The sequence below is a fragment of the Peromyscus leucopus genome, chromosome 20 (genome assembly GCF_004664715.2).
Source record: "Peromyscus leucopus breed LL Stock chromosome 20, UCI_PerLeu_2.1, whole genome shotgun sequence".
Taxonomy (NCBI): Eukaryota; Metazoa; Chordata; class Mammalia; order Rodentia; family Cricetidae; genus Peromyscus; species Peromyscus leucopus.
Window position 1 is genome coordinate 42,808,947 of NC_051080.1, and position 24,021 is coordinate 42,832,967.

The 24,021-nt window shown below is 39.5% G+C and overlaps 1 protein-coding gene across 6 annotated transcripts in view; it reads left to right on the forward strand.

Moving 5' to 3' along the window:
* The first annotated feature begins 6,941 nt into the window (after nt 1-6,941).
* The window catches only part of Vps13b (vacuolar protein sorting 13 homolog B), a 527,154-nt gene continuing 510,074 nt past the window's right edge, over nt 6,942-24,021 (forward strand). For 5 of the 6 annotated variants that reach the window (XM_028884474.1, XM_028884475.1, XM_028884476.1 and 2 more), the window contains exons 1-3: nt 6,942-7,033; nt 7,185-7,359; nt 15,897-16,040. In XM_028884474.1, the coding sequence (XP_028740307.1) occupies nt 7,213-7,359; nt 15,897-16,040 (291 nt within the window). In that variant the 5' untranslated portion in view covers nt 6,942-7,033; nt 7,185-7,212. Of the gene's footprint in view, nt 7,034-7,184; nt 7,360-15,896; nt 16,041-24,021 lie in introns of those variants that run through there. The other variant, XM_028884477.2, reaches the window with a different exon arrangement.

Consider the following 24,021-nt stretch of genomic DNA (forward strand, 5'->3'; position numbering starts at 1 on the left):
TCTGTATCCATCCGATGCTGATAGACAGCTGGCCTGGTTCCACTACTTAGCCTTTGTGATTAGTATAGCAATAAACATGGAGGGATGTGTGGTCCTGGGTGTGTTGGTTGGGACTCCTTCAGCTTCATACCTACAAGTACTATAGTTGTGCTGTATGATAGTGCTAATTTTAGTTTTTTGGGGCCCTCCATATTTTATTGTGGCTGCATATTTATACCAGCAGGGGATAAGAAGTTCTCCTTCTCTACATTTTTGCTAATATTTATTGTCATTTGTTTTCTTGTTGTTAGCAATTTTGACAGGGATTAGATGGACTCTCAAAGCAGGTGTGTGTGTGTGTGTGTGTGTGTGTGTGTGTGTGTGTGTGTACACATGTGTGTATTATGCATATGTCTTGTATAATATTAGTGGGACCAGCCTTAATATTATACATCCCAGGGGCTCAGAAGAGAGAACTACTAACGGCGAGGACTATTTTCAGGAAATAGAATTTCAGCACACCGAGCTCTATAGTTCACTTGCTTTAATTTCTCTGGCATAACATCCTATATACACTAGCTCCTTTCTTGCCTGATTTCTCTATCTATTACTTGTAGTGGGTAGCCATTCCAGCTTGGATCTGGAAGTTCCAACCCCCATTGAGACTCTGGCAACTGTCTGGAGACCCGAGAGCTGGATGGGCCAGCGCTCTCTCTGCGCTGGGATGCTGAACGGTGAAGGTGGACTGTGCAGAGCTCCGGAAAACACCACTGGACTGCAATACACCTTCCCCAGACCCTGCGATCTACCTATTACTTAATTTGTGAGCTACGCCATTAAATAAATATCCTTTTAACTACGTGGAGTGGCCAAAATAATTTCTCCAATAATTACTTCCTCTAAGTTCTATCTTAATTCTCTCGTCTTAATTCTGCCTCAACTAGGTCCTTTTCAGCTTGTTCTTACCCAGCTAGTACTTCCCCATCTGGCTCTTCCTCATCTTCCGTCTCATTCCTCTAGTACTCTCTTCCAGCCCTCCAATCTAGTTCTTCCCCATCTCAGTTTGTTCCTCTCAAGTTCTTACCTGTCTAGTTCTCCCATACTCTTTTCTCTTCTCCATCTTCGTGCCCTGGAAGTCCTGGTATATAAAGCTAGGCTTCCAGGGTCAAACAGAGGGGTGATAAGAATCACTGAGAGGCAATAACCGTTAATTATCATTTGCAACCCCAAAGGGAAGTGACCAATGTTGCAGGATTCTTAAAGGTACTTATTAATAAAATCAAACCCGAGGTGAGTTATTGGGGTCCATGCTGGTAGATCAGAGAGACAGAACAAGCCACATCTATCTCACCTCGCCGGATCCTCAGCTGGTCTTGTCTCCTCAGACTGGAGGCCTCTGAGTCCTCATCCGGAATGGGTCTCAGCTGAACTGTGTTGCTCCAAAGCCTGAAAGCTTAACCAGCCCAATGCTTAACCAGCCAAATGCCTAACCAGCCAAATTCTTCTCGTTTCTGGTTCTCACGCCTTATATATCTTTCTGCTTTCTACTACCACTCCCTGGGATTAAAGGCTGACTTTCTGGGATTAAAGGCGTGTGTCACCATGCTTGGCTATTTCCAATGTGGCCTTGAACTCAGAGATCCAGAGGGATTTCTATCTCTGGAATGCTAGGATTAAAGGTGTGAGTGCCACCATTTTCTAGCCTTTGTATCTAGTGGCTGTCTGTTCTCTGACCCCAGATAAATTTATTAAGGTACACAATATTTTGGGGAACACAATACCACCACATCTCCTCTCTTTTTGTCTAAAATTAAAGAAGCTTATAACTAATACAAGAAAAACTATCTTCAATAAGTATATGCAATATATACAGTCAAAACTTAACATTAATGATGTCTAGTCCATTAACATTTGACAGATTCAGATGAAAACTCCATTATATATATTAACAATGTCCAGTCCAGTAACATCTGATAAACTCAGACCAAAAAAAATTTTCATTACTTATCTTATTTAAAACAAGTAGTTCCTTTTTAAAAGTACTTTCCATAATCTCCCTTTTTATCTTATCATATCCATATTCTCTTTTTTCTTTTCATAATAGATTCAGTAGTCTACCTTTTGTCATTTTTATATCTTCCCCTTTTTCTTCAGCATAGATTCAATGATCCACCTATTTATCCTATTATTTCTTTATCTTTTTTCTCAGAGTAGATTCGATGATCTATCTCATATCTATATTCTCTTTTTCTTTTTGCTTTCTAGGGGTGAAGATATCTTTAGGGAATCTTGAAAAGAAAATTTTGGGGTTAATCATCAAGTCCTGTATCGTTTGTCCAGTCTCTGCATAATAGGAAAGTTCAGGGCTTGTTTCAAGTCCTTGTTTGAGTAGTCTGTCAGGCTGGATATTCTCAACTAGTCCTCTCGAAATTGTTCTGATCAGTTTGTAGTCCAAAGTCGATTTTTCCATGGTGTTAATCGGCTTAATGGCTTTATCATAGTCCATGTGGAATCATCATTGTAGGATCCTGTCATCTTTTTGAAGATTTCAAAGTCACTGTTAGGCGTAGTCATGGTTTCCTGTGGATATATTTTTTTTTTTTTTTTTGCCTCCTCTGTGGTTTGGAGCAATCACAGTCTGATAAATGTCTGTCTCTCGGAACCATGAACATTCTTTCCTAGAACAGAAAATCTTCACAATTTCTCCCCACCATTTGTCTTGCCAAACTTTTCCAAACTGACCTTTGCCGATGCTTTCTTGTAACACGATAATCCTGGCAATTCTTCTCTGAACCAGCAGCAGTAAACCCTTCGTCCCAGGTAGCAGCATCACCGCTGTCACCAACATGATGAGAAGGAGCTGGCAATGTGGAGCAGTAGCCACTGCTTCCATGGTCCCACCACTGTTTGTGGCTCAGTCTGGGCTAAAGCTTCTCCCAAACCTCCTAGGCCGGCTCAAACTCGGGTTCCTACTGCCTCTGTCTCCTTCAGCAAATCCTACCGGTGTGCGCCACCACAACCACCTGAGTGTAGCTTGGGCCTGAGCTGGGGCTTACAAGGCCACAGGCAAACAGCCCAATGCTTAACCAGCCAAATGCTGGTTGTCTCCTTGTGGAATTTGCCTTAAATCAGGAGACTTTCATGTGGACTGTTATTACTGCTAGTCCTTGAAAGTGGCCAAGGGAGATATCTGATTCCAGAGAAAGCCTTTCCTAAGGCTGTTCTCCACATACCTGGAACGTGTATGTCCAGAGAGTGATCAGTCCACACTGTTAGCCCTTCTTAGGGAAAAGTCAATTGGGAAAACTATGAAGGCACACATGATTTTCGTAACAGAAGACAGCTGATTTATAACAAGCCAAGAAACACCAAAAGCTCCTTGGAATTTGGCTTCCTCTGGAGGAATTCCCGATCCCTCCAGGTAGTGACTTTGCCGTAACCAGCTGAGTTCTTATGATGTATTCCTCAGGTGCACAGCACATATGTGCCTGTATGAGTGTGCATATGTGTAAAGGTACATGTGGAGTTTGAGTATCTTCCTCTTTTGTTGTCTGTGACAGATATTCTTGGTTGTAAACTTGACACACTTTAAAGCTAGCTCTTGAGTTGGGAAGACACACTTTCAACCTTGGCCACATCTGCTGGAAGCCTACATAAGGCCATGGAAGAAGGAAGCATTTGCTGTTTGCCTGCTTGCTCTCCCCTTGCTGGCAAGTCCATTCCTTCACTGGCATTGGAGTCTACTTCTGTGGAATTCTAGTGTACAATGAAAACTAGCTGAGACATCCAGCCTTGTGGACTGAGCAACTATTGGCTTGGACTTTCCATTCATAGTCAGCCATTGTTGGGTTAGCTAGATTGCAGCTTGTAAGTCATTCTAATATATATATATTCATTCTAACATATATATTCATTCTATGACATATATTCTAATATATATGTCTGTGTATACACATGTGTGTATATGTATGTGTGTATATATATATATATATATATACACATCCTGTAAGTCTTGTTACTCTAGAGGACACTGAATAATAGAGATTTTGGTACCAGGAGTGGTTCTAGAGCAACAGAAGTATGATGATGAATCTTTTAAGTATCTGGAATTGGCTTTTCAGGTTGCCCACACTCAGTTATCTTAGCCTCTCCTGGGAGCTCAGAAAGGGTTCAAAGCCTGTGATGTGAACTATTTTACAAACTTAAAGAGATAAATGCATTTGATTCTCTTGATTCACTGATTGTGGGTGGCGAAGGATTTATTGATTCTGTACATGAAGCTTTTGGCAATTTTGGGAAAATGATGATGCTGGCTGGTTGCTCTTAGTATCTCTGGATAAACTGACAAGGGACAGGGATGAAGTCAGTGATAAAATTGGCTCCAGAGGTGTAGAAACAGTGTAAAGATTTCTGAGTGTGTCCTAAAAGAGAATCTTTCCAGCAGCCACAGAACCCACGTTGCAGAAAATCAAACCCAAGTCCTCATTACAAGGCTGGCTGAATTACAGTGAAAACTCAAGTCCCAGCCATTAAAGTCAGGACATTAACTGGTAAAGAATGGGATCCTTAAGTTGGCTGGGAATGTGTGGGAGGACACTACTGAAGCTGAGAACTTTGCACCCTCAGATTCTCGAGGGTTTATCTCACCTGAGGAAGTAGTACCCTCAGCCCTACTCCTTGAAATATTGTGTAACAAATTATGCCTGAATTTAGGCTAAAAATAAATAATTACCTTCTCATAGTTCTAATGTATTTCACAAATTCAGGGGTGTCCTCCCTGGCTCGGATGAGGAGGGGTTTCTGGGTCAGTCTTTTCTCTAATGGTCCAAAATTAACTAGCAAACTTTTGACGGAGAACTTTCTCAATTTGCTAATACAACTACAGATCCTACAGCTAATCGCATGTTTACTGGTGGGAAAGCTGAGTTTCTGCTCAGCCCCCTGTGCAGATGCAGACCGAGGGCATTCCTGTACAACTACTCTCTACTCAAGAGAGACTTCAGAAAGACTTTGTGCACATGTGATATTTGGGAAAGCCTACTCATTTGACAATATTGGTGAAAAGGAATTAAATTTATTTTAACTACGTATAGAACAATGCTCAATTGAACACAGGTGGATAACTACTAATTTTTGATACTACAAACTGTGCCCGGATAATATTTTTAGGCTAGGGATTTGGCACCCTTTCCTGGTTACAAAAGAAAAATGACATGTTTAGCATTCTACATTATTTTTTGCTAAAACATATTAGTCACACTTATTGCTGCTTATTTTAAGAATCTGGCTAACATCCTGACAATGTTTTATTAGATTGTCACACATCTATATGTTTAGTGGAATGATTTTTGTTTTTGTTTTTTGAGACAGGATTTTTCTGCATAGCTTTGGAGTCTATCCCAAAACTCACTCTGTAGACCAGGCTGGCCTCGAACTCACAGAGATCTGCCTGCCTCTGCCTCCCGAGAGCAGGTGTGTGTGCCACCACTGCCCAGGCTGTGGAATATTTTTTTAATATTAAAACTTCTCAGTCATAGCTTCAACCTACTTGCTGTTCAAGTGATGCAGGTAACTTAAAATGTTTATTTTGCTAATTAAGTTTTCATAACTCAAATTACATGGTTATTTATTAAGGTATTTGAGGAAGCAGCTGCTATGAATTAGCAATTGCTGCTTTTCTGCGTGTGAAATCTAATACATTTATTTTCACTATTAAAATAAAATTTGGTATCTCCATAAATCTCATTTTTTACAGCAATCACCAATTCTCTTTCAGGAAATAGTAATTTTTTTTTTAACTTCAAAAGAGTTTTAGGCATGAGTGGGTACTGAATAACCTATACAGGAAAACTAAATTCAAGACACAATGTTTTCTTCAGAAGTTGCCCAAAGTAAGACGCTGGTAAAAACAAAACAAAACAAACAAACAAAACCGACAACAAAAAAGGAGACAACTTATCCGGTGCTGTTTCCACCCACTCGGGTACGTCTTCCAAAGTCTGAGTGTCTGCTGTTAGTCTACAAGTGGCTGCATTGAAGCATTTTATACATCTATTTAATAACATAACCCACACTGGCCCTTAAAACGGAATTTATTCCTTCTCAGTTATCTCACTTTTGACCCAGGGCTCTTATTTTGATACTTGTTCAGCTTTTTGGGGAGCCCCATATCGGACTGTAGTCTCATAGTCGCCCAGTGACCGTCTCTGGCCGTTTGTCCTCCATTCTGTGCACCTGCGCTCGCTAGCTAGGGATTATCTCACCATGCTTTGAGAAAGGAAAAGAACGAGCTTACGTACACGGTTGCTCTAAGCGCATTCTCAACTTCGTGCCCTCAGCCACCTTCCCAATAAACTTCAGTTGTAAATTTAAATCTTCCGCCCTACTTAGCTCCTCCTCCCTGCCTTTTACCTCCACCCCACCGGACCCGGTTCCCCTTCTCAGTTCCCCCAGCAGCCGCGGGAAGCAGCCGTCTGTTCTCAGCGCTGGAAGAAGGAAGGCTCCTGCCTCCCTCCGCCGCAGAGTCCCGACGTCCCGCTGCTCCAGTCTCCCGGCCTGCCCTGGGGCGCCTCCCCGCCACCGCCTCCGTCCGCAGCGCCACTTCCGGATCCCCGGTGCCTCCGCTTTACCGGTCCGCTCCCCGCCCCGAGCGTTGCGGAGAGGTCGGTCCGAGCCCGGAACGCGGTGGCAGCGGGGGTGCGGGCCCAGCCCCGCCGGAGTCGTCCCGGGCAGAGGCTCCGAGTCGCTGGTCCCGCCGAGAGAGCCTGTCGGACAGCGAAGCGAGCACACCCGGAAGTGGCGCGGAACGCGAGCGGCGCGGCGGCGGCGGCGGCCAGGTGCCCGGAGGTGGAGTGCGAGCCGCCGCTCTGTGGCTTGTTTGGCTTCGCCGCGGGTGCGGCGCCTGGCGCGGGCCGGACGCCAGCTCGGCTTCGATGGCCGGAGGTCCGGCTGCGCTCCCGGAGTCGACCGCCTCAGGGGCAGGCTGGGCTGCGGCAGGGCCGGAGTGAAGGGGCCGTCGCCTCCTGTCGCCGCCTCTCTGCCCACTCCCGGCCAGGTGAGGCGCGCGGGTCGCGGGGAGGTGGCGGCCGGACGCGGAGGGCGTTCCGGGGGAAGCTTGCTGCCGCTCGTCGGCCTGCCTTCCCGAGAAGTGCTTCTCCATTCGCTGCCCGCCGATTCTGATACATTTCTGTCTGTACCCCTTTCAGGATCGGCCGTTGAGTCCTCACTTCGAAGATGCTGGAGTCGTACGTAACTCCGATTTTAATGAGCTATGTGAATCGCTATATCAAGAACTTAAAGCCCTCGGATCTCCAGCTTTCACTATGGGGCGGGGACGTGGTTCTCAGCAAACTCGAGTTAAAGTTAGATGTCCTGGAACAGGTACGTCGTACAGCTGTCAGTGGAAACATCTTCGGTTGTTAGACATAACCTGCTTACTATGTTTTGAATGACAGACAAGTTTCCTGCTAGTGTGTTTTGCTGCTGTGTAGCTAAAGACTTCATTTTATAGAAAAAAAATGAGGCTTTCTACCTAGCGAGGGTTTATTCTATTAGGATTCTCAAAGGTTTTCAGCTGATAGGAAAACAGTTCTGTTCTTGTTAGCAGATTTTTTCATCCTGTTTACTCAGTTCCCAAGCCTTGCCAACTATGCACAGTCAGTTTTATATGAAGCTGGAGAACATTACATTCTTGTTCTACTCTTGGGCCAGTGGAAGAGTGAAAGACAGCAAGGTCGCACACATGTCAAAGAAAGTGCGTTCCTTTACCAGGAAAAATGACATTACCCACGGCATCCTCAGAGATGGTGTAGACACAGATGGAGAATGATGATAAAATTGGAAACATCTTTATTAATCACTTTTTATTATTTTTAGCATTGAAACGATCTGATGCAAATGAACTGTGACTTCAAAGTTCATATGTTTATTAATTCACTTACCACATTTATCAGTAACATATGCCAAGTACTTCTGTTCTGCTTGAGAATCCAGGTTATCTGTGGAAACCAGCTGCTCTGTAGGAGATAAGGGAGGACTTGATCTGATGGTGAAGATTTTCATAGAGTACTCTTTCCTGTTACTGGATAATCTAGATCCTTCCTCAGTTCTCCTCGGGCTTAATTGGATGTCTTAATATTTTCATTTACAGTTTTAAAAAATGATAACAAATCTGAAGTATAATAGTTCAACTTTCAGGATGGCTGTATCTGTGAATTTACCATCAGGATGAAGACACAGACTGTTTCTAGTACCCTAAAAGGTTCTCCTGCGTAACTAACACACCTCACCCCTAAGACACTGCTAATCTCATTTCTGATGTTTGTTTTACACATATAAAGAACTGAATTTGGAACTCATGCATGCTGGTCACATGTCCTGCTGAGCTACATGCCCTGGCAGTTAGATTTCTGTCAAGAAAGAGGTTTTTGCTTTTTATAAATCCGGAAAAAAAAAAAAAAAGATTTATTTTCCTATTTTTGAGTCTCTGATACACGGAGTGATTTCTGGTTTCTGGTTAGCCCCTTCTTTACTAACTCCCATATTGTTGTGAGCAGTAGTTTGTATAAGATGGCCACAATTTAGCTGGATGGTGGTGGTGCAGGCTTTAATCCCAGCACTTGGAAGGCAGAGGCAGGTGGATCTCTGTGACTTTAAGGCCAGCCTGGTCTACAGAGTGAGTTCCAGGACAGGACAGGAAGAACCAGGGCTCTTACACAGAAACCCTTCCTCAAAAAAAAAAAAAAAAAAAAAAAAAACCCACAATTTATCTTTTTTATCAGTAGCACTTTTGGTTGTTTATATTTTTGGCTATTATAAAGAAAGTGCCTATGAACATTCTTATATGTACATTTTTATATACATAAGCAGTGATTTTCCTTTAGTATATACCTAGGAGGTCGTCATATGTTTGGTTTTAATATGTATTGCCAATACTGTTAAACTATTTTAAGAAAGTAACTGTGGCAAGTGACAAATTGGAAGATGCGATATTAACACACATCTGACAAAGAACTCATTTCCCAGACACAAAACAGAGCTGGAGGGGCAGCCTCCTCACAGAAGGCAGGCTTAATTCGTGTGAGCGCCTGGATCCAATACCCAGAACCAAACAACATAAACAGAATCAATACTATTAAACTATTGGCAATACATATTAAAATAACAGTGTATTAGCAGTCATACTGTGACAGTTTTAATTATTTCACATTTTTATTCCTACTTGGTATGTTTGTTGCTTTGAATTTTTGGCTTCCTAGTGGGTGTGTAGCACACTGTTATACCATTATAAGTAATACTAGTTTTATGTCTTTTAAGCCAGTTATTTTTTTAATTAGTATATAATGTTTAGATACCATCAACGCTTATAGTTTTTATTTTTAGTACTGCATGTCTAGAAAATCTTAACAAAATGTGAGCAGATGTGATGAGAATAGACTTCCTTCTTGTCAAATTGGTTCTTTCCTTTCCTGCATGGGTCCTGGGGAGTGAACTGGGGTCATCAGCTTGGTTGGGCAAGCACCCTACCTGCTGAGCTACATGCCTACCTTCCACTAGTATTTTTTATTTTTTAAGCTAAATTTATTTTTGAATTTATTTTAAGTGTATGATTCTTTTGTCTGCTTGTCTGTCTGTGCACCACATTTGTATTTGGTGCCATTGGAGGACAGAGGTGTCAGATCCCCTGGAGTTAAAGATGATTGTGAGCTGCCACGTGGGTGCTGGGAATTGAACCTGAGTCCCCTGCAAGAACAAGTGTTCTTTTTTTTTTTTTTTTTGGTTTTTTCGAGACAGGGTTTCTCTGTGTAGCTTTGCGCCTTTCCTGGAACTCGCTTTGGAGACCAGGCTGGCCTCGAACTCACAGAGATCCGCCTGGCTCTGCCTCCCGAGTGCTGGGATTAAAGGCGTGCGCCACCACCGCCCGGCTAAGAACAAGTGTTCTTAGCCACTGAGCCATATTATTTTTGAGGTGTTTTTTTTTCTTTTCAGTTTTGTTAGATTTTGCCTTATGTATTTTGTGACTTTCTTGTATATTTTATGTGTTCTTCATGAATTGATCTTTTTTTTTTTTATCACTGTAACATGTCCTATTTGACCTTTTCTTTGTTTTATTTGGTGTGGCTGTGTGTTTGTGTGTATGTGTGTATTTATGTGTTTGTAAGTGTGGTGTCTGTGAGCATGGCATAAGTGTGTGAGGTGTATGTACATTGGCATGTGCATGTGTGTTCATGCCTCTGTGTGTGAGTATAGGCCAGAGGAGGACACTTTGTGTACTTCTCTATCACTTTCCACTATTTATTTTTTTTTTTAATGTATATGTTTTTATTTTTATTTATTTTTTTAAAGATTTATTTATTTATTTATTATGTATACAGCATGTATGACCAGAAGAGGGCACCAGATCTCATTACAGATGGTTGTGAGCCACCATGTGGTTGCTGGGAATTGAACTCAGGACCTCTGGAAGAGCAGTCGGTGCACTTAACCTCTAAGCCATTTCTCCAGCCCCACTTTCCACTATTTCTATAGGCAGAATATTTACTGAACCTGGAGCTAGCCTGATGGGTGCAAATCCCAGCAGTCCTCCCGTCTTCCCTCTCTCCCCAGTGCTAGAGTTATAGGTATGGCTGTGCCTCTTTTTTTTTTTTTTTCCTCCATGAGTCCAGGGATCTGAACTGGATGCTCAGATTTTCTTAGTATGAACTGTTACTCACTGGGCCATCACTCAGGCCCACCCCTATTAGATTTTCATATTTTGGGTATGGTTTCATGTAGTCCAGGATAGTCTCCAACTGTTGATCTTTAGTAACATTTTTCTCTAGATCCCCTTATGATGTCTGTCTTATCTGATAATGGTATAATTTAGCTTTCTGTAGTTACTATCTGCACGATATGTGTGATGGCTAATCTTGTTTGTTCACTTGCCCAACCCTGAGGAGAGAAGCTCAGTCAGGAATTGCCTTCATCAGACTGGCCTGTGGGCCGCCTACTGTGCCGCTGTCCCTGGGCAGGTGGGGCTGCTGTGTAAGAAAGGCAGTTGAGCAAACGGGGAGGGAGGAAGGTCAGTCAGCAGCGTTCTCCATGGTCTCTGCTCCAGTTGCTGCCTCGGCTTCTTTTGGTGACGTACTGTATCCTGGAAGCCACACACGCCTCTCCTCTTCAAGTTGTGCTTATCACAGCAACAGAAGGCAAACTAGGACAATATATATTTGGTTTTTTATTTTCACTACATTTGTATTTTCCTATCTGAAGTGTTTCTTTTGTAGAGAGTATATATTCACATCTCTTATGTTTTTAAATCGTCTGACAGTCTTTGCCGTTTGGTTGGAGTATTTAATTCATATATGTTCAGTACTTACATTTTATATGGTTGGATTTTCATCTTTCATTTTCAAATTACTTTCTGTTCTTTTGTCATTTTTTCCTTCTGGTGTGCCTCTGCCATTTACTTTTGTATTTAATAGAGATTTTTCTCAGCTCCTTATTCTTTTGATTTCAAGTTACTTTTGAGTTACTGTCTTAGTGATTGTCCACAGGATTACAACATGCAGTTGATTCACCACACTCTGAGATTAATGAGAACCTTCATTTCACTTCATTGTGTGCCTTTTTCTGGGGATGTGAACAAACCCCATTTACTTTAGACACTAACAACAGAGCAAAGAAACGATTCTACTAAGTCCGGCTTGGGGAACTAGTGGGAGTGTAAGTGTTCCAAAGGCACCTGCACCCCTGAAAATCCCACCTTAGCACGGGTGACAACTCATGTTTGTTGTATCCCTGGAGCTCACTGCACAATTTGCAAGCTGCCATACCCAAAAGTCTCTCCTCTCTTCAATAATTATTTATTACTAACCTGGGGCAGGGGGATTGTTAACCATCTAACATTAAGAGCTTTCTAACTAAGGTACACTTCATTAGCTTTTTGAATCCAATATGTCTTCCTTCTTCCTCTAGGAGGAAATGTTTTCATTTAAAAAAAAAAGCCAAACAAGTCTCTCTAATACACTTTGCCCTTGAAAAACTCCTTTTCTCGCTGCTGTGTTATTTTTGAGGGGAGCATGAGCAGTGTCACTTGACTTGAGCAGGGCACTGATGACAGAAAAGAAACAGGTGTACCCAAGTCTAGCTTGGGGAGCTTGTGAGCGCCTGTAGTTGCTTCCAGGAACCTGGGTGAGGAGAGCAGTGTTTGTCAACCTGTGGTCTCGACTCTGCTAACAGCCCTTTCACAGGGGTTGTTTATCAGATATTTACATTACAATTCATAACAGCAAAATTAGTTACGAAGTAGCAACGAAAATAATTTTATGGTTAGGATCACCATCACATAAAGTGTATTAAAGAGTTGCAGCATTAGGAAGGTTGAGAACCACTGATTTAGATTATAATGGGTAAGGGAAAGACAGCTGCATCTTTGAAATGTTCACTCAGCATAGGTGATATATTCCCAAAAGCTGCATCCCTGGAACTCTCTGCACAGCTGGCAGGCAGATCAGTCACAGAGGAGTCTCTTCTAAGCAACAATTGTCACTGTTGATGCATCATTGGGAAGGAGTCTTGTGACCCTATTCTGAGATCCTGAGTCTTGAAAGTTAGGAGAGCTTCTCTGTGTCTCTAGGAGGGTGTGTTTCAGTTTCACAGAAACACTGCCCAGAATCCCCTTCTGTACTTGCTTTCTTCACTGGAAGAAGAAAGGAGGAAAGAGTACCTCAACTGTCCATATATAACCATCGACTTACCTTTGTTTCTGGGCGGGTTTTCTTTATAATTTGATAGGACTTTGAAGAAATTCTTTTCATATTCTGCTAGTGGTGAATCTGTTATTTATTCCTTATTGATTTATGTGTCTGCAATTATATTTTAAAAAGTGTACACATTAATAAATACGGGATCAGAGCTCACTGGTTTATGTTTGCATTCTGTGATGGTTTGAATGTTGACCGTCTTCTCGTGCTCGCTGTGTAGACCAGGCTGGCCTTAAACTCCGAGAGCCGCCTGTTTCCGTCCAGTTCTGGGGTTAGAGGGGTGCACCACTGTGCATGGCGTCTCCATCCATTTTTGAAATAGGATTTTGTTGTTAGATTTTAGAAATTCTATACAGTAGATACTAACACTTTTCCAGATAAGCGGTTTTCATGTGTTTTCTCTCTTACCTGTTGTTAATATGGGCCATTTCCTGTCTTCTTTGCTGTTCAAAGGTTTTAAGTTAGATATAAAGTCACGTGTTTTGTGTTTGTTGTCTTTTATGTTCATTTAATATTTTAAATTTATATTTATAAAAGAACACCCCCTCACACACAATTATAGCTTACCTATAATAAGTAATTAGTTTTATAGATAAAGTCCTTTGTTGCCTAGTTTGGCCTTAAAACTTGATTCTCCTGCCTCAACTTCCTGAGTAGCTTGGATTATAGGCATGGATCACTGTGATTGGTTAGACTTAGATTTCTGAGAGATATTCAACTCTCAACTTAAATCTTGGCTAGCAATATCCCATGTACAGCCGTGCACAGCCATGTACAGCTGTGTACAGGTGTTTTAGGAAGCACCTCTCCCACTCCTTTCCTGACTTGTAGTTCTCATTGTCAAGCCTCACACCACGTGGTAGGTACTTTGCCTCTTTAGCTCTCTCTGTGTGTGTGTGTGTGTGTAGATATTCTAGTGGAGGGTTGCGAGTACAGCATTTTAAAGATGTAGCTTTGTATTTCTAGGAGTGGAAATAACAGGAAGGAAGTAATTTGTTGTTGGTTACTTGAAGATCTAGGTACAGTAATCAACATTTGTATTTTACCCTTTTCAAAGTAGATGCACCCTTGTTTATCACAATACTTTGTTGTAGGCGGATGTTTCCTGTCCCGACTGCCCCGTCCCAAATAATCGACTCAGAGACTGAATATGAATTATAATGCTCGGCCAGTACAATAGCTCAAGCTTATTACTAACTAGCTCTTACAACTTAACCCATTTCTATTAATCCACGTACTGCCCCAAGGCTTGTAGCCTTTACCTCTATCCCATTTTGTGTGTCCAACTCGTTCTCTGTCTGGCTGGAGACTCCTCTCACTCCACTCTTCCTCATCTCATCATTTTCAGTTTAGCTTTCCTGCCTAACTTTATCCTGTTCAGCTAGCTATTGGCCAGTCAGCTTGTTGATTAAACCAATTACAGCTACAAATCGTCACAGTGCACAAAAGGATTTTTCACAGCACTTTGTAAACAATCTTATTGACAATCAGATGACTACTAAATATAGAATTTGATTTGTACCTCTGACATGGCCTGTATGGCTCATAATTCCATTCTCTAATGTATTCCATTCTCTAATGTAGAGAACTGCTCCTGTTTTAGTATGTTGATAGTAGCTCAGTTGATGAATTAGCATTCTGATGACACTGAGTTCTTGAATTTAATCAAAGTATCTTCTCTCTGAGAAAATTGATTTGTGTCCATAGACTGCAAGTTTGTTAGACATTTTGCAAATACATTGTTGCACAAGTCAGGAGGTGCAAGCGGTGGAAATGTAACCACTCATTGTGATTGAAGACAGTGTTGGTAAAGGAGGTAGAAGGGAGAAGTATTTAGTAATATTGTGTTGTTGTAAATACTGATTAGCATATAATCTTGTGCCAGTGGAAGAGTATTTGAAGACGTTATTACCTCTTTAAGCTTACTATAATGAGATGCACTTATTAGTAAAGGTTAGTAACAACAAAATTTTAATAGTCTGGTTTTAGGCAAAAAACAAAACAAAACAAAACAGCAACAACAAAAAATTTCTGGTTGTAGTCATACATTTGACCACACTTATATAATAATAGTAATTATAATATTAGTGCTAGCATCCTTAGAGTGAGTTCTGTGTGAGAAAGACAGTTTAAACACTTTTTATGAATGAACTGGTTAATCCTCAAAACTATTGTTCTAATCTAAACATTGCATATAATGAAAAGAAGGCAGATGAGACAAATTTGTCCAGTTTGACTGGGTTAGTACATGACAGAGACAGGATTTGAATCCATGTCTGATGGTTCCACAGTTACTGGTTTTAACCACTTACCTGTACTTAGATGTATTTTTATTATGTTATGACACAAGTATTCAGGCAAAAAAATATATGTTTAATAGTAATTAAGTTTACAAGTACCTGCAGAATTGTACAAATGCAGTAAATATAGTTTCTTTGATTTGTTGCAAAAATTTTATCTAAAAGTGAGATGAGTATGAAGTGATTTTGGTCAAATTTATGTTTATTTTTTAGATCTGCGTAATAATAGTGGAAAGCAATTGGAAGCATTTCAAGTTGATACCCTCATCATAGCTAGGTTAAATATTTAATTAGGTACAGCACAGTAGATTATCCAGTCTCTTTCGTCAGGTCAGTCTTGTGTCTCCAAGTAAGCCTCTTTTTCAGCTTGTTTTAGGGACATGTTTGGAGACATGCTGTGAGATAGGGAAAAAAAAATACCATCATGGATAGCCCAAGTCTTGCTGCTGACTTCTTCTATGATTGCTGCTACTCCAGCATTTATAAACCTGTATCATGTACCTGGATGGTAGACTGTTCTATTTGGCAGATTAGGAAACTGAAACATGGAGAATTTAAATAACTTTTAAAATGTAACTTGTATAGCACATTTTTGTAGTTTATTATTACCTATAGTTTAACTTTTAGTTTTTTGAGACAGGGTTTCTCTGTGTGTAGCTCTGGCTATCTTGGAACTCACAGAGATCCACCTCCCTCTGTTTCCTGATTAAAGGTGTATGCTGCCACTGCTGGACTGATGATTCTAATTTTTGATAAGCAGTAATGCCTCAAATTTTTTTGAAAAATTTCTTTGCCTTTAAGAAAGGGGCTTATATATGACAATAACAACACTTTAAATATTTACTAACTTTTATTTAATATTTTATGTTTTAAGGAACTGAAATTACCATTCACTTTTTTAAGTGGCCATATTCATGAACTGAGGATTCATGTACCGTGGACAAAACTGGGCTCTGAACCTGTGGTAATTACCATCAATACAATGGAATGCATCTTGAAACTTAAAGATGGAATCCAGGTAAGAAACTGCTGAGCCTAGCTGTTACTGTTAACTACTTTCCACAGTAATTTTATTTGCTTTCAGGTAGGTCAGCTGTCACATAAATCTTGTATACTTAACTTTCTACATGTCCATTAAAGTAACATAATTATTTACAAAGCTATTTTTAAATCTTGGTAAAGTATCTAAAGGGTGTTTTTATATAAAGTTTGATTAGTCAGTTGTAACCCTACTAGGGATCATGTAGAGTTCTCATTCCCTGTATCGTATCCTCAGCACACTTGATCTTTATTTAATTGGTTGTCTGAGACAAGATCTTGCTTTGTAGACTTTTGTGCTGGAATTCTTCTTGGTATGCTTGCACATCATTGCCTGATTGCTTTCTAGTCTTTTTTTTTTTTTTTTTTTTTCTAGTCTTAAGAGAATTGATAAGTATGATTGAAATGCCATTCTTTATAAGAATTATAAGATAGTTTTAGTGTATCTTAAGTAGATATACTATGTTATCTTAGATAAAAACTTTTAATTTCTGGGAAGTTAGAGATTTTTATGAGCTAAAAATTATTTCCTATTTGAAGTAAATACTTCGTTAGAGTAACTCATTGGGCTTCTATATTTTTTTAAAATTTGTTTATGTGATCTTTGATTCTAAATCTGTATTATCCATTTTCACTTAAATAATGTGATTCTGGGAAATAAATAGACCAATGTTACATTCTCACAAAAATTTATTTTGTGAACTTTTAGTATTTGAGATTTATTTATAAATCTGTAGTTATATTGCAGCTTAGTTTCTTCTTAAACTTTTACTTGGTAATTAGTAGTCCTTAACCATCATCTGTTACTTGGATTTAAGTTTAGAAAAAAAAAATCTGGACTTAGTTATACCACCCATGTGGTGTTGTACATTAAAAGAGGGAAAATTACCCAAACACTAAGCATTTTTTCAGTGGGAAGGTACAAGTTTCAAGGCCAGATGTCCTATAAAAAACACATTTTAAACGAGACAGATTACAACTAATTCCACAGTAGGGGCTGTGGAATCATATTTGTAACACATGACTTAGTACAGTCTAGAACAATATCTGATATTGGTCCATGTAGATGGCTACTGCAGGCTGATCAGATTTCCTCCTTGCATGGTATTTGAGATGTGAGTTTTGTGGTATTTACAGCAAAAGGTCAAGTGTCATAAATGTAAACCACTCTCAAAACAAGTCTTTTTATAAATGTTTAAATTTTTGGCAAGAAAGAATTTTGAAAATTGCATTGGACATTTGGACAAATTATTTAGTATTATACACCCCTAGAGAGTAATACTCAGGTTTATGCTAGTGATTGGTATTACATTTAGACAAAAATCATTACAAATGAAATGATAGTTTAATGATATTTAAAACTATTTTCAGGTTTTAAGTTTTGATTAGTAGTTTGTAATAAAGTTAAAACAATGCCAAGTGTGAGTACAGCTGAAGAGCTCCACTCAAAAGGAGCTGCATAGAAGAGACGTCTTGGGAAGTTCGGGTTAGAGAGCAGGTACATATGGGCATATGGAAAAGTTAGTACTAAAATATGATTAAGAGCTGTCTGAGCCTTAATTGTTGTTATTATGCAGATACACAATTTTAACTGCTTTGCTAGGAAGGCATAGCTTGTTTGTAATGTTCACTCAGTCTCACTTTTCCAACACCTGCCTATTGCTTAATTGGTGGTGACCTGAAAGCATTACTCAAGTTATTCTGTTTTTAGCCACTTAGGGAAAGAGATTTCCAGTGATTTAGTGTGACTATGGCCAACAGGGTTATAATTAACTGCCTTAACATGCGTTTGTAATCCATTGTAATTACAAGACTTTTAGGATGTGAAGGTGACCAAGTTGTGTTAGATAAAATGAAGATTACATTGCTGGTCACACAAAATCATTTTTGACATTTACAAATTAATTAGTAATGCATTTAACCATTTGCTGTCTACTGTGTTAGTCATATCTGTGTTAGTCATTGTCCCTACCTTTAAATCCTCTTGACTTGTTACTTTTGACCTATGGTTTTCTCTTTTTGGACTTCATATAACAATTTGATTCATGACATATTATGAACACTCCATTGTAATCTAGTAAAGTCCTGTGAACATAAAACTAAAGAGCTAAAACAGTAAAATAGCTTACATTTAACTGCACATTCCTTTCTTTTCTTTCCCTGCCCCCCCCTCTTTCTTTCTGTTCAGCCTTTGTGGACTTGTTTTGTAAAATAGGAATAGACTTTCTACACAATTAAAAAGTTCTGTGATGGAGATATATATATATATTAATATATATATTATATATATATATATTAAGTCTTAAAACATATCTCTTCAACTTAAGTGAATGGAAATTTATTTTAAAAACTTATTCTGATTTTTGTACCACCTAGAAAGTAAATGTTTAAAATCCTTTTGTTTTGTTTTTTTAGGGTCTAAGTATATAGCCCTATCTCTCTTGGAACTTGCTACGTAGAAAATGCTTGTCTTGAACACACAGAAATCCACCTGCCTTAGCCTCCTTAGTGCTGGGATTAAAGGCTTATGCTGCCAGACTTACTCATGTTTAAAATCTTTAAACTTAATAAGTGCAACAATTTTTAAGACTGTCTATAGAATTAACTTTATTATTATTAAGATTGAAGAAATCATTTGAACTTAGACCAAAGCTTCAAAATAACACAAAAGAACTAATAAGGTTTAAAATTTTTTTTTTGGTTAGTGTATGTAGTTATAAACTCTCCGTGGTATTTGAAGTTATAGAATAAGCTTTTCTCATTATCTTTTCTTGCATTTTTAGATACTATGAGAATCCCTTATTGGCTTAGAATTTCTGATTAGGGCTTTGGAATTGCCATACTCTGTGGGAGCCCACAGAGGTTTCCTAGTGAGATCTGAGCTTGCTTTACCCAGCAGGGCTGCATAAGGGGATGGATTGACCATGTGTGTGGTTACCAGGTGTTTGGAAGGGTCTGCACTTGATTGTGCTTAGGAGAGGTCTTTTGTTCCACCCCTTGGCATTCCTTTAAAAAGCCCTTTAGAAGAGACAGAAGGGGCTGGTGGATAAGGATCCAGGCCCTCCCAAGGCTATCCTGTGTTCCTGTCTGTCTCTTTCTCCCCTCTGTATTTCTATCTAAATCTCTTATCCCTCAGTCCTCAAGTGTACTAAGGGGGAAAAGGTGGGGATGGTTCTCCCACAAATGGTGCCAGGAACGGGGACCCAGGGACTTGACGAAAAGGGTTTTAGGGGGCTTCATGGGTGTAAGGCATGCCAATAAGGAATTGATAGAGGTGACAGTATTTTATTCTCAGGAGTTAGGTGGTGGAATGATGAAGTTGGAAAGTGAGGCTGCAGCATATATTTTTCTATATCTAAGTTTCTCTCTCTCTCTTTTAATTTCTATCTATAAAAATTAAGGAAAAATTATAAAGTGGAATATAGGTATATAGTGTAGGAAGAAATTTAGAGTAAAGTAGAATATAAAATTATTGAGTTAGGAATGTAGTTTAAGAAAAAATTTAGAATAAGATAAGCAAAAGACAGAGAAACTATGTCCTTGATTTTCTAGCTATGTGGCTGTGAATGTAAAATCTTGGGGAAGAGTCAGAAAAATCTATCAAAGATGGAAACAAACAAACAAACAAACAAAAAAACCAAACCAACAACAACAACAATGCCCCCCCCCCAAAAAAAAAACAAAAAAACGGGCAGAAAAAGATTTCCATGGAAGCTCTTGGCCTGGAGACATCTTAGAATCAAGCTTTGAGAGGCAGAGGAAAGAATTTTCCTGAGGTGGATGTGGGTGAAATAAAACTTTCACTCCTCTGATGCTGCCACTGTATGAAAATGTTGTACCATCAGAATTAGTTTCTCTTTGGCCATGAAGCCAAGGAGAGGAGAGGTCTTAGTAATCTCTCTCTAAAAAACTAAAAGCTTTTCAGACCTTTTCTTTCTCAGATTTTTTTCCTCTTTCTGTAAGGGCAAAAATTTAACTCACTTGGAAACAACATCTGTAAGTATGGAAAAATCACCTGTAATTGCTCTAAGAAAAAACAAAAAACCTCTTGGAACAGGGAAAATCGTTTTTGCTAGTCCTGTATCTCCTTCAAGGCAGTATTAGAAAAACAGCAGCCAGAGTCCCCTATGGCTAGAGCCTAGCCAGAAAGTGCAGGCAGAAAGCGGAGCAAGGACAGCCTCCCCCAAGGTGAGTCCACAAAAGAGGCAGGGAGGGTCTGCTGGCATGGAGGAAGCAGTGGAGGCTTAGTTCCCAAAAATCTCTCTGAAAAGACTTTTCTTTAGGTACTTTCTTTTCCTTTCACTGACCTGGTAAGGTGGAAGAGCAAGCCACGAGAGGTTTTTGCTTCTGTCACCAAAATGCCTGTCCAAATGTGTGCGATTGGGTGGGCGTGACCCTGCTCTGGGAATAATGTCAGGTGAAGGAAATACATCTATCAATGCCAGCTCAAGGAAAATCTCCCATGGTAAAAGAACAAACACTTGACTCAAAAAATCTCCCTTGGTAAAAGCAAAAGCATGAAAACAAACCATGGAAATGGAAATGTGACGTACCTGAAAGGCATCTTGGGGAACATAGTCTGTAATGTCATCCATAGCCATGGGACAATAAAGAGAAAGGCAGTATGGGAAATGTAGTCTTTCAGCTCAAAATGGCGATACTGCCCCAAAACTCTGTTGTTTTTTCACCTCCAAATGCTTAGTCTTACTTCCTGAGAAGTAAGAACAGGTGAACAGCTTGGCTCTAAGGAGATTATTAAAGTGTTAATACCGTTTGTCAACAAGCTACTTTGAAATCTTTTAGAAAACAAGGGAAAATTGTCTTTACACTGAGAAATTGCTTCGGGTATGAAAAAAACTTAAGGAGTTGTGCTTAAGATACAAGAGAGAAACACTGGCATCATTAAAAGCACTCGTGGTAATCTTAAAAAGCAACTTTAAAAAATTAAGAAGAGGTAATTTTACTCTCAGTCAAGCTTAGATGAACTAGTCTCTGACTTAAAACTCTCAAGAAAACTTGCAGAATGATATCAAAGTTGACTTTAAACTCTGAGCTTTAGAAATGATTTGTGTACTTTCTGTTTTTGTTAATACTTCAGTTAAGAAACCTCTTCTAGTTGTTTGCTAATAGTTTGCTTTTGAATATGTTAGTTCTGTTAAGAGATTCTTTCTAGATGTTTGATAATAGGTTCCTCTTGAATATAAATTTGGTAAATAGTTCTTCTAAGAGACCTCTTGTAGATATGTGCTAATGTTTGTAAAATAGTTTCTTTATGAATATAAGTTTGTAAAATAGTTCTATAGTTTCCTTTTGAATATAAGTTTGTAAGAAGTATAAATGAGTATATGTTGAATGAGTTTGTGGAAAGTGTAAATGTTGAATGTAAGTCTAAATGTTTAATGTAAGTTTGTAAGAAGTGTAAATACATATAGTTAATAGTCATGCTAGTTGCAAATATGTATAGTAATGTTCATACCAGAATTATGGTGATATTAATGAACCAAGTTTGCTTAAGTTAAGGGAATGTTTAAGTTTGATGCAGTTTATTTGATGCGATTTGCATCAAGAGTTTATTGATTTAAAAAAGGACTTGGCACAGCTAAGTCTTTCATAGACATCTTAAGACTTATTCAGAAAAGAACATTCCATCTTGGTGTTCCTCTACTCCTCTACTGGGGGGTGTGGCAGCCTAGGGATCGCTGGGTTCTTCAAACTACTTGCAAGCTCCTGAGTCAGAGTTGAGTTAAGCTCTATACCCCCTCCTGCCAGAGGCTGGTGGTCAGAGATGGGCAGGCTTCTTCTTGATAGCTTCCAACCTAAGCCAAAGTATACCTGATGGAAAGCATATCTCCATGACGGGTAATGGAAGAAATAATCAAGGAGGACAACCTAAGATAGACCTAGTCTATCTGAGAGGCCTGAGGGGTTCTTTAAAAGATTAAGAGGAGGGACCTGTGGGAGCCCACAGAGGTTTCCTAGTGAGATCTGAGCTTGCTTTACACAGCAGGACTGCATAAGGGGATGGATTGACCACGTGCATTGTTACCAGATATTTGGAATGGTCTGCATTTGGCTGTGCTTGGAGAGGTCTTTTGCTCCACCCTTTAGCATCCCTTTAAATAGCCCATTGGAAGTGACAGAAGGGGCTGGTGGTTAAGGATCCAGGCCCTCCTGAGGCTATCCTATGTCTTTCTTTCCCCTCTATATTTCTATCTAAATCTCTTATCCCTCACTCCTCAAGAGTACCCTAGGGGAAAAAAATTGGGAGATGGTCTCCCACAATACTCTATTGGTTTTCTCCTTTCTTCTAGCATAGACCAGTGATGACCTTGATATAATGTAGATAACACAGTCTAGTTTCTGTCTGTAGCCTCTTTTATTTGAAGACTGAGAAGCAAGAATTTTATATATCCCATGGCTAGCACCTTTACTGCCTTTGGAAAAATGAGCCCTTACCTTCTTTGATGAGCTCTTTCTTTTGGCATGTATAAGAAAGAGCTCCAAAAGCTGCACACTTGTTAACAATCTTTGTAAAAATTCATTATATTATCATGTAGTTGGAGGAATATTTTTAGGTGGATCCTGTGGGTAAGTAACTTCCAGACACTGACCACATACCTGCTGCCTGAAAACTTCAGGCCTTGCGTTTGAGTTCTTGTTTCATGTGTTGTAACTGGAATGAACAAGTACTTGATTTTGATGTTTTCTACAAGAAGGTAAATGGAAGTATCAACAAAAGTGAACCTACTTGCAATGCACTGATTTGACTAGACTGGTCAGTAAGTCCCATGGATCCTTTTTCCTCTGTTCTCTGGCACTGGAATTACAGGCAATATGGCACCATAGTCCTCAGCTTTTTTTTTTTTTTTTTTTTTTTTACATGAATGCTGGGATCTGAACTCCTTGTTCTTGGTGGGGAACAAGCACTTTACCAACTGATCCCCACTAGCCAGCTCCTTTTACACTTGTTGTTGTTGCTACTAGGTGTTAGTTTGTGGGGTCTCTCTCTCACCCTGGTAGAAAACTTTGTTTCACAGTCTTTTTTTTTCTTTGTTGTTCATCTTGGGTCATTTCATTGACCAGCATTATCATTATGAAATGCTGTAGCAACACAATTCTTTGGCCTTAACTCCATAATCTTTATTTCTGTTCTCTTTGAACTAGTCTGTGGCATTGCTATTGATTTTATTATCTTCTTCCCTTTGCTGCAGATCTCTTTCTGTGCCTTCCTTCAATAATTATCTTTCACTTGCATCTTTTATCTGCATAATTGGCACATTGCTGTCATTGTTTAAAGTGCTTATTTCTTTTCTATACAGCTCCACACAGTTCTTCCAAGAAGCACAAAAATGAAAGGTGAAATTAATATACAACCAACCATTTAAAAATGTACAACTTGCTGGGCAGTGGTGACGCATGCCTGTAATCCCAGCACTCGGGAGGCAGAGGCAGGTGGATCTCTGTGAGTTCGAGGCCAGCCTGGTCTACAGAGCTAGTCCAGGACAGGCTGCAAAGCTACAGAGAAACCCTGTCTCGAAAAACCAAAAAAAAAAAAAAAAAAAAAAAAAGTACAACTTAATAGATAGTGGTATTATATTTTGTATAAAGGTTATTTTATTCACAATATTTTGTAACTACCAGCACAGTTTAGTTTCAAAACTTTTTCATCATCTCATTAAGATACTCTGTATCTATTGATGCCTGTTTTAATCTGCTTTCTCTCTCTGGGTTTGTATACATTCTAGAATGTTACATAAAATAATAAAACATCTACATTGTGACATTTTCAGATGGTCATTTAAGTTATGGAGTATGTGGTAGTTTAAATGAGAATGGCTCTCATTTGTTTGAATACGTGGTCCCCAGTTAGTGGAACTGTGTGGGAAGGATTGGGAGATGTGGTCTTGTTGGAGGAGGTGTGTTAAGGGAGGTGTTAAGCCTTTGAGGCTTCAAAAACCTCC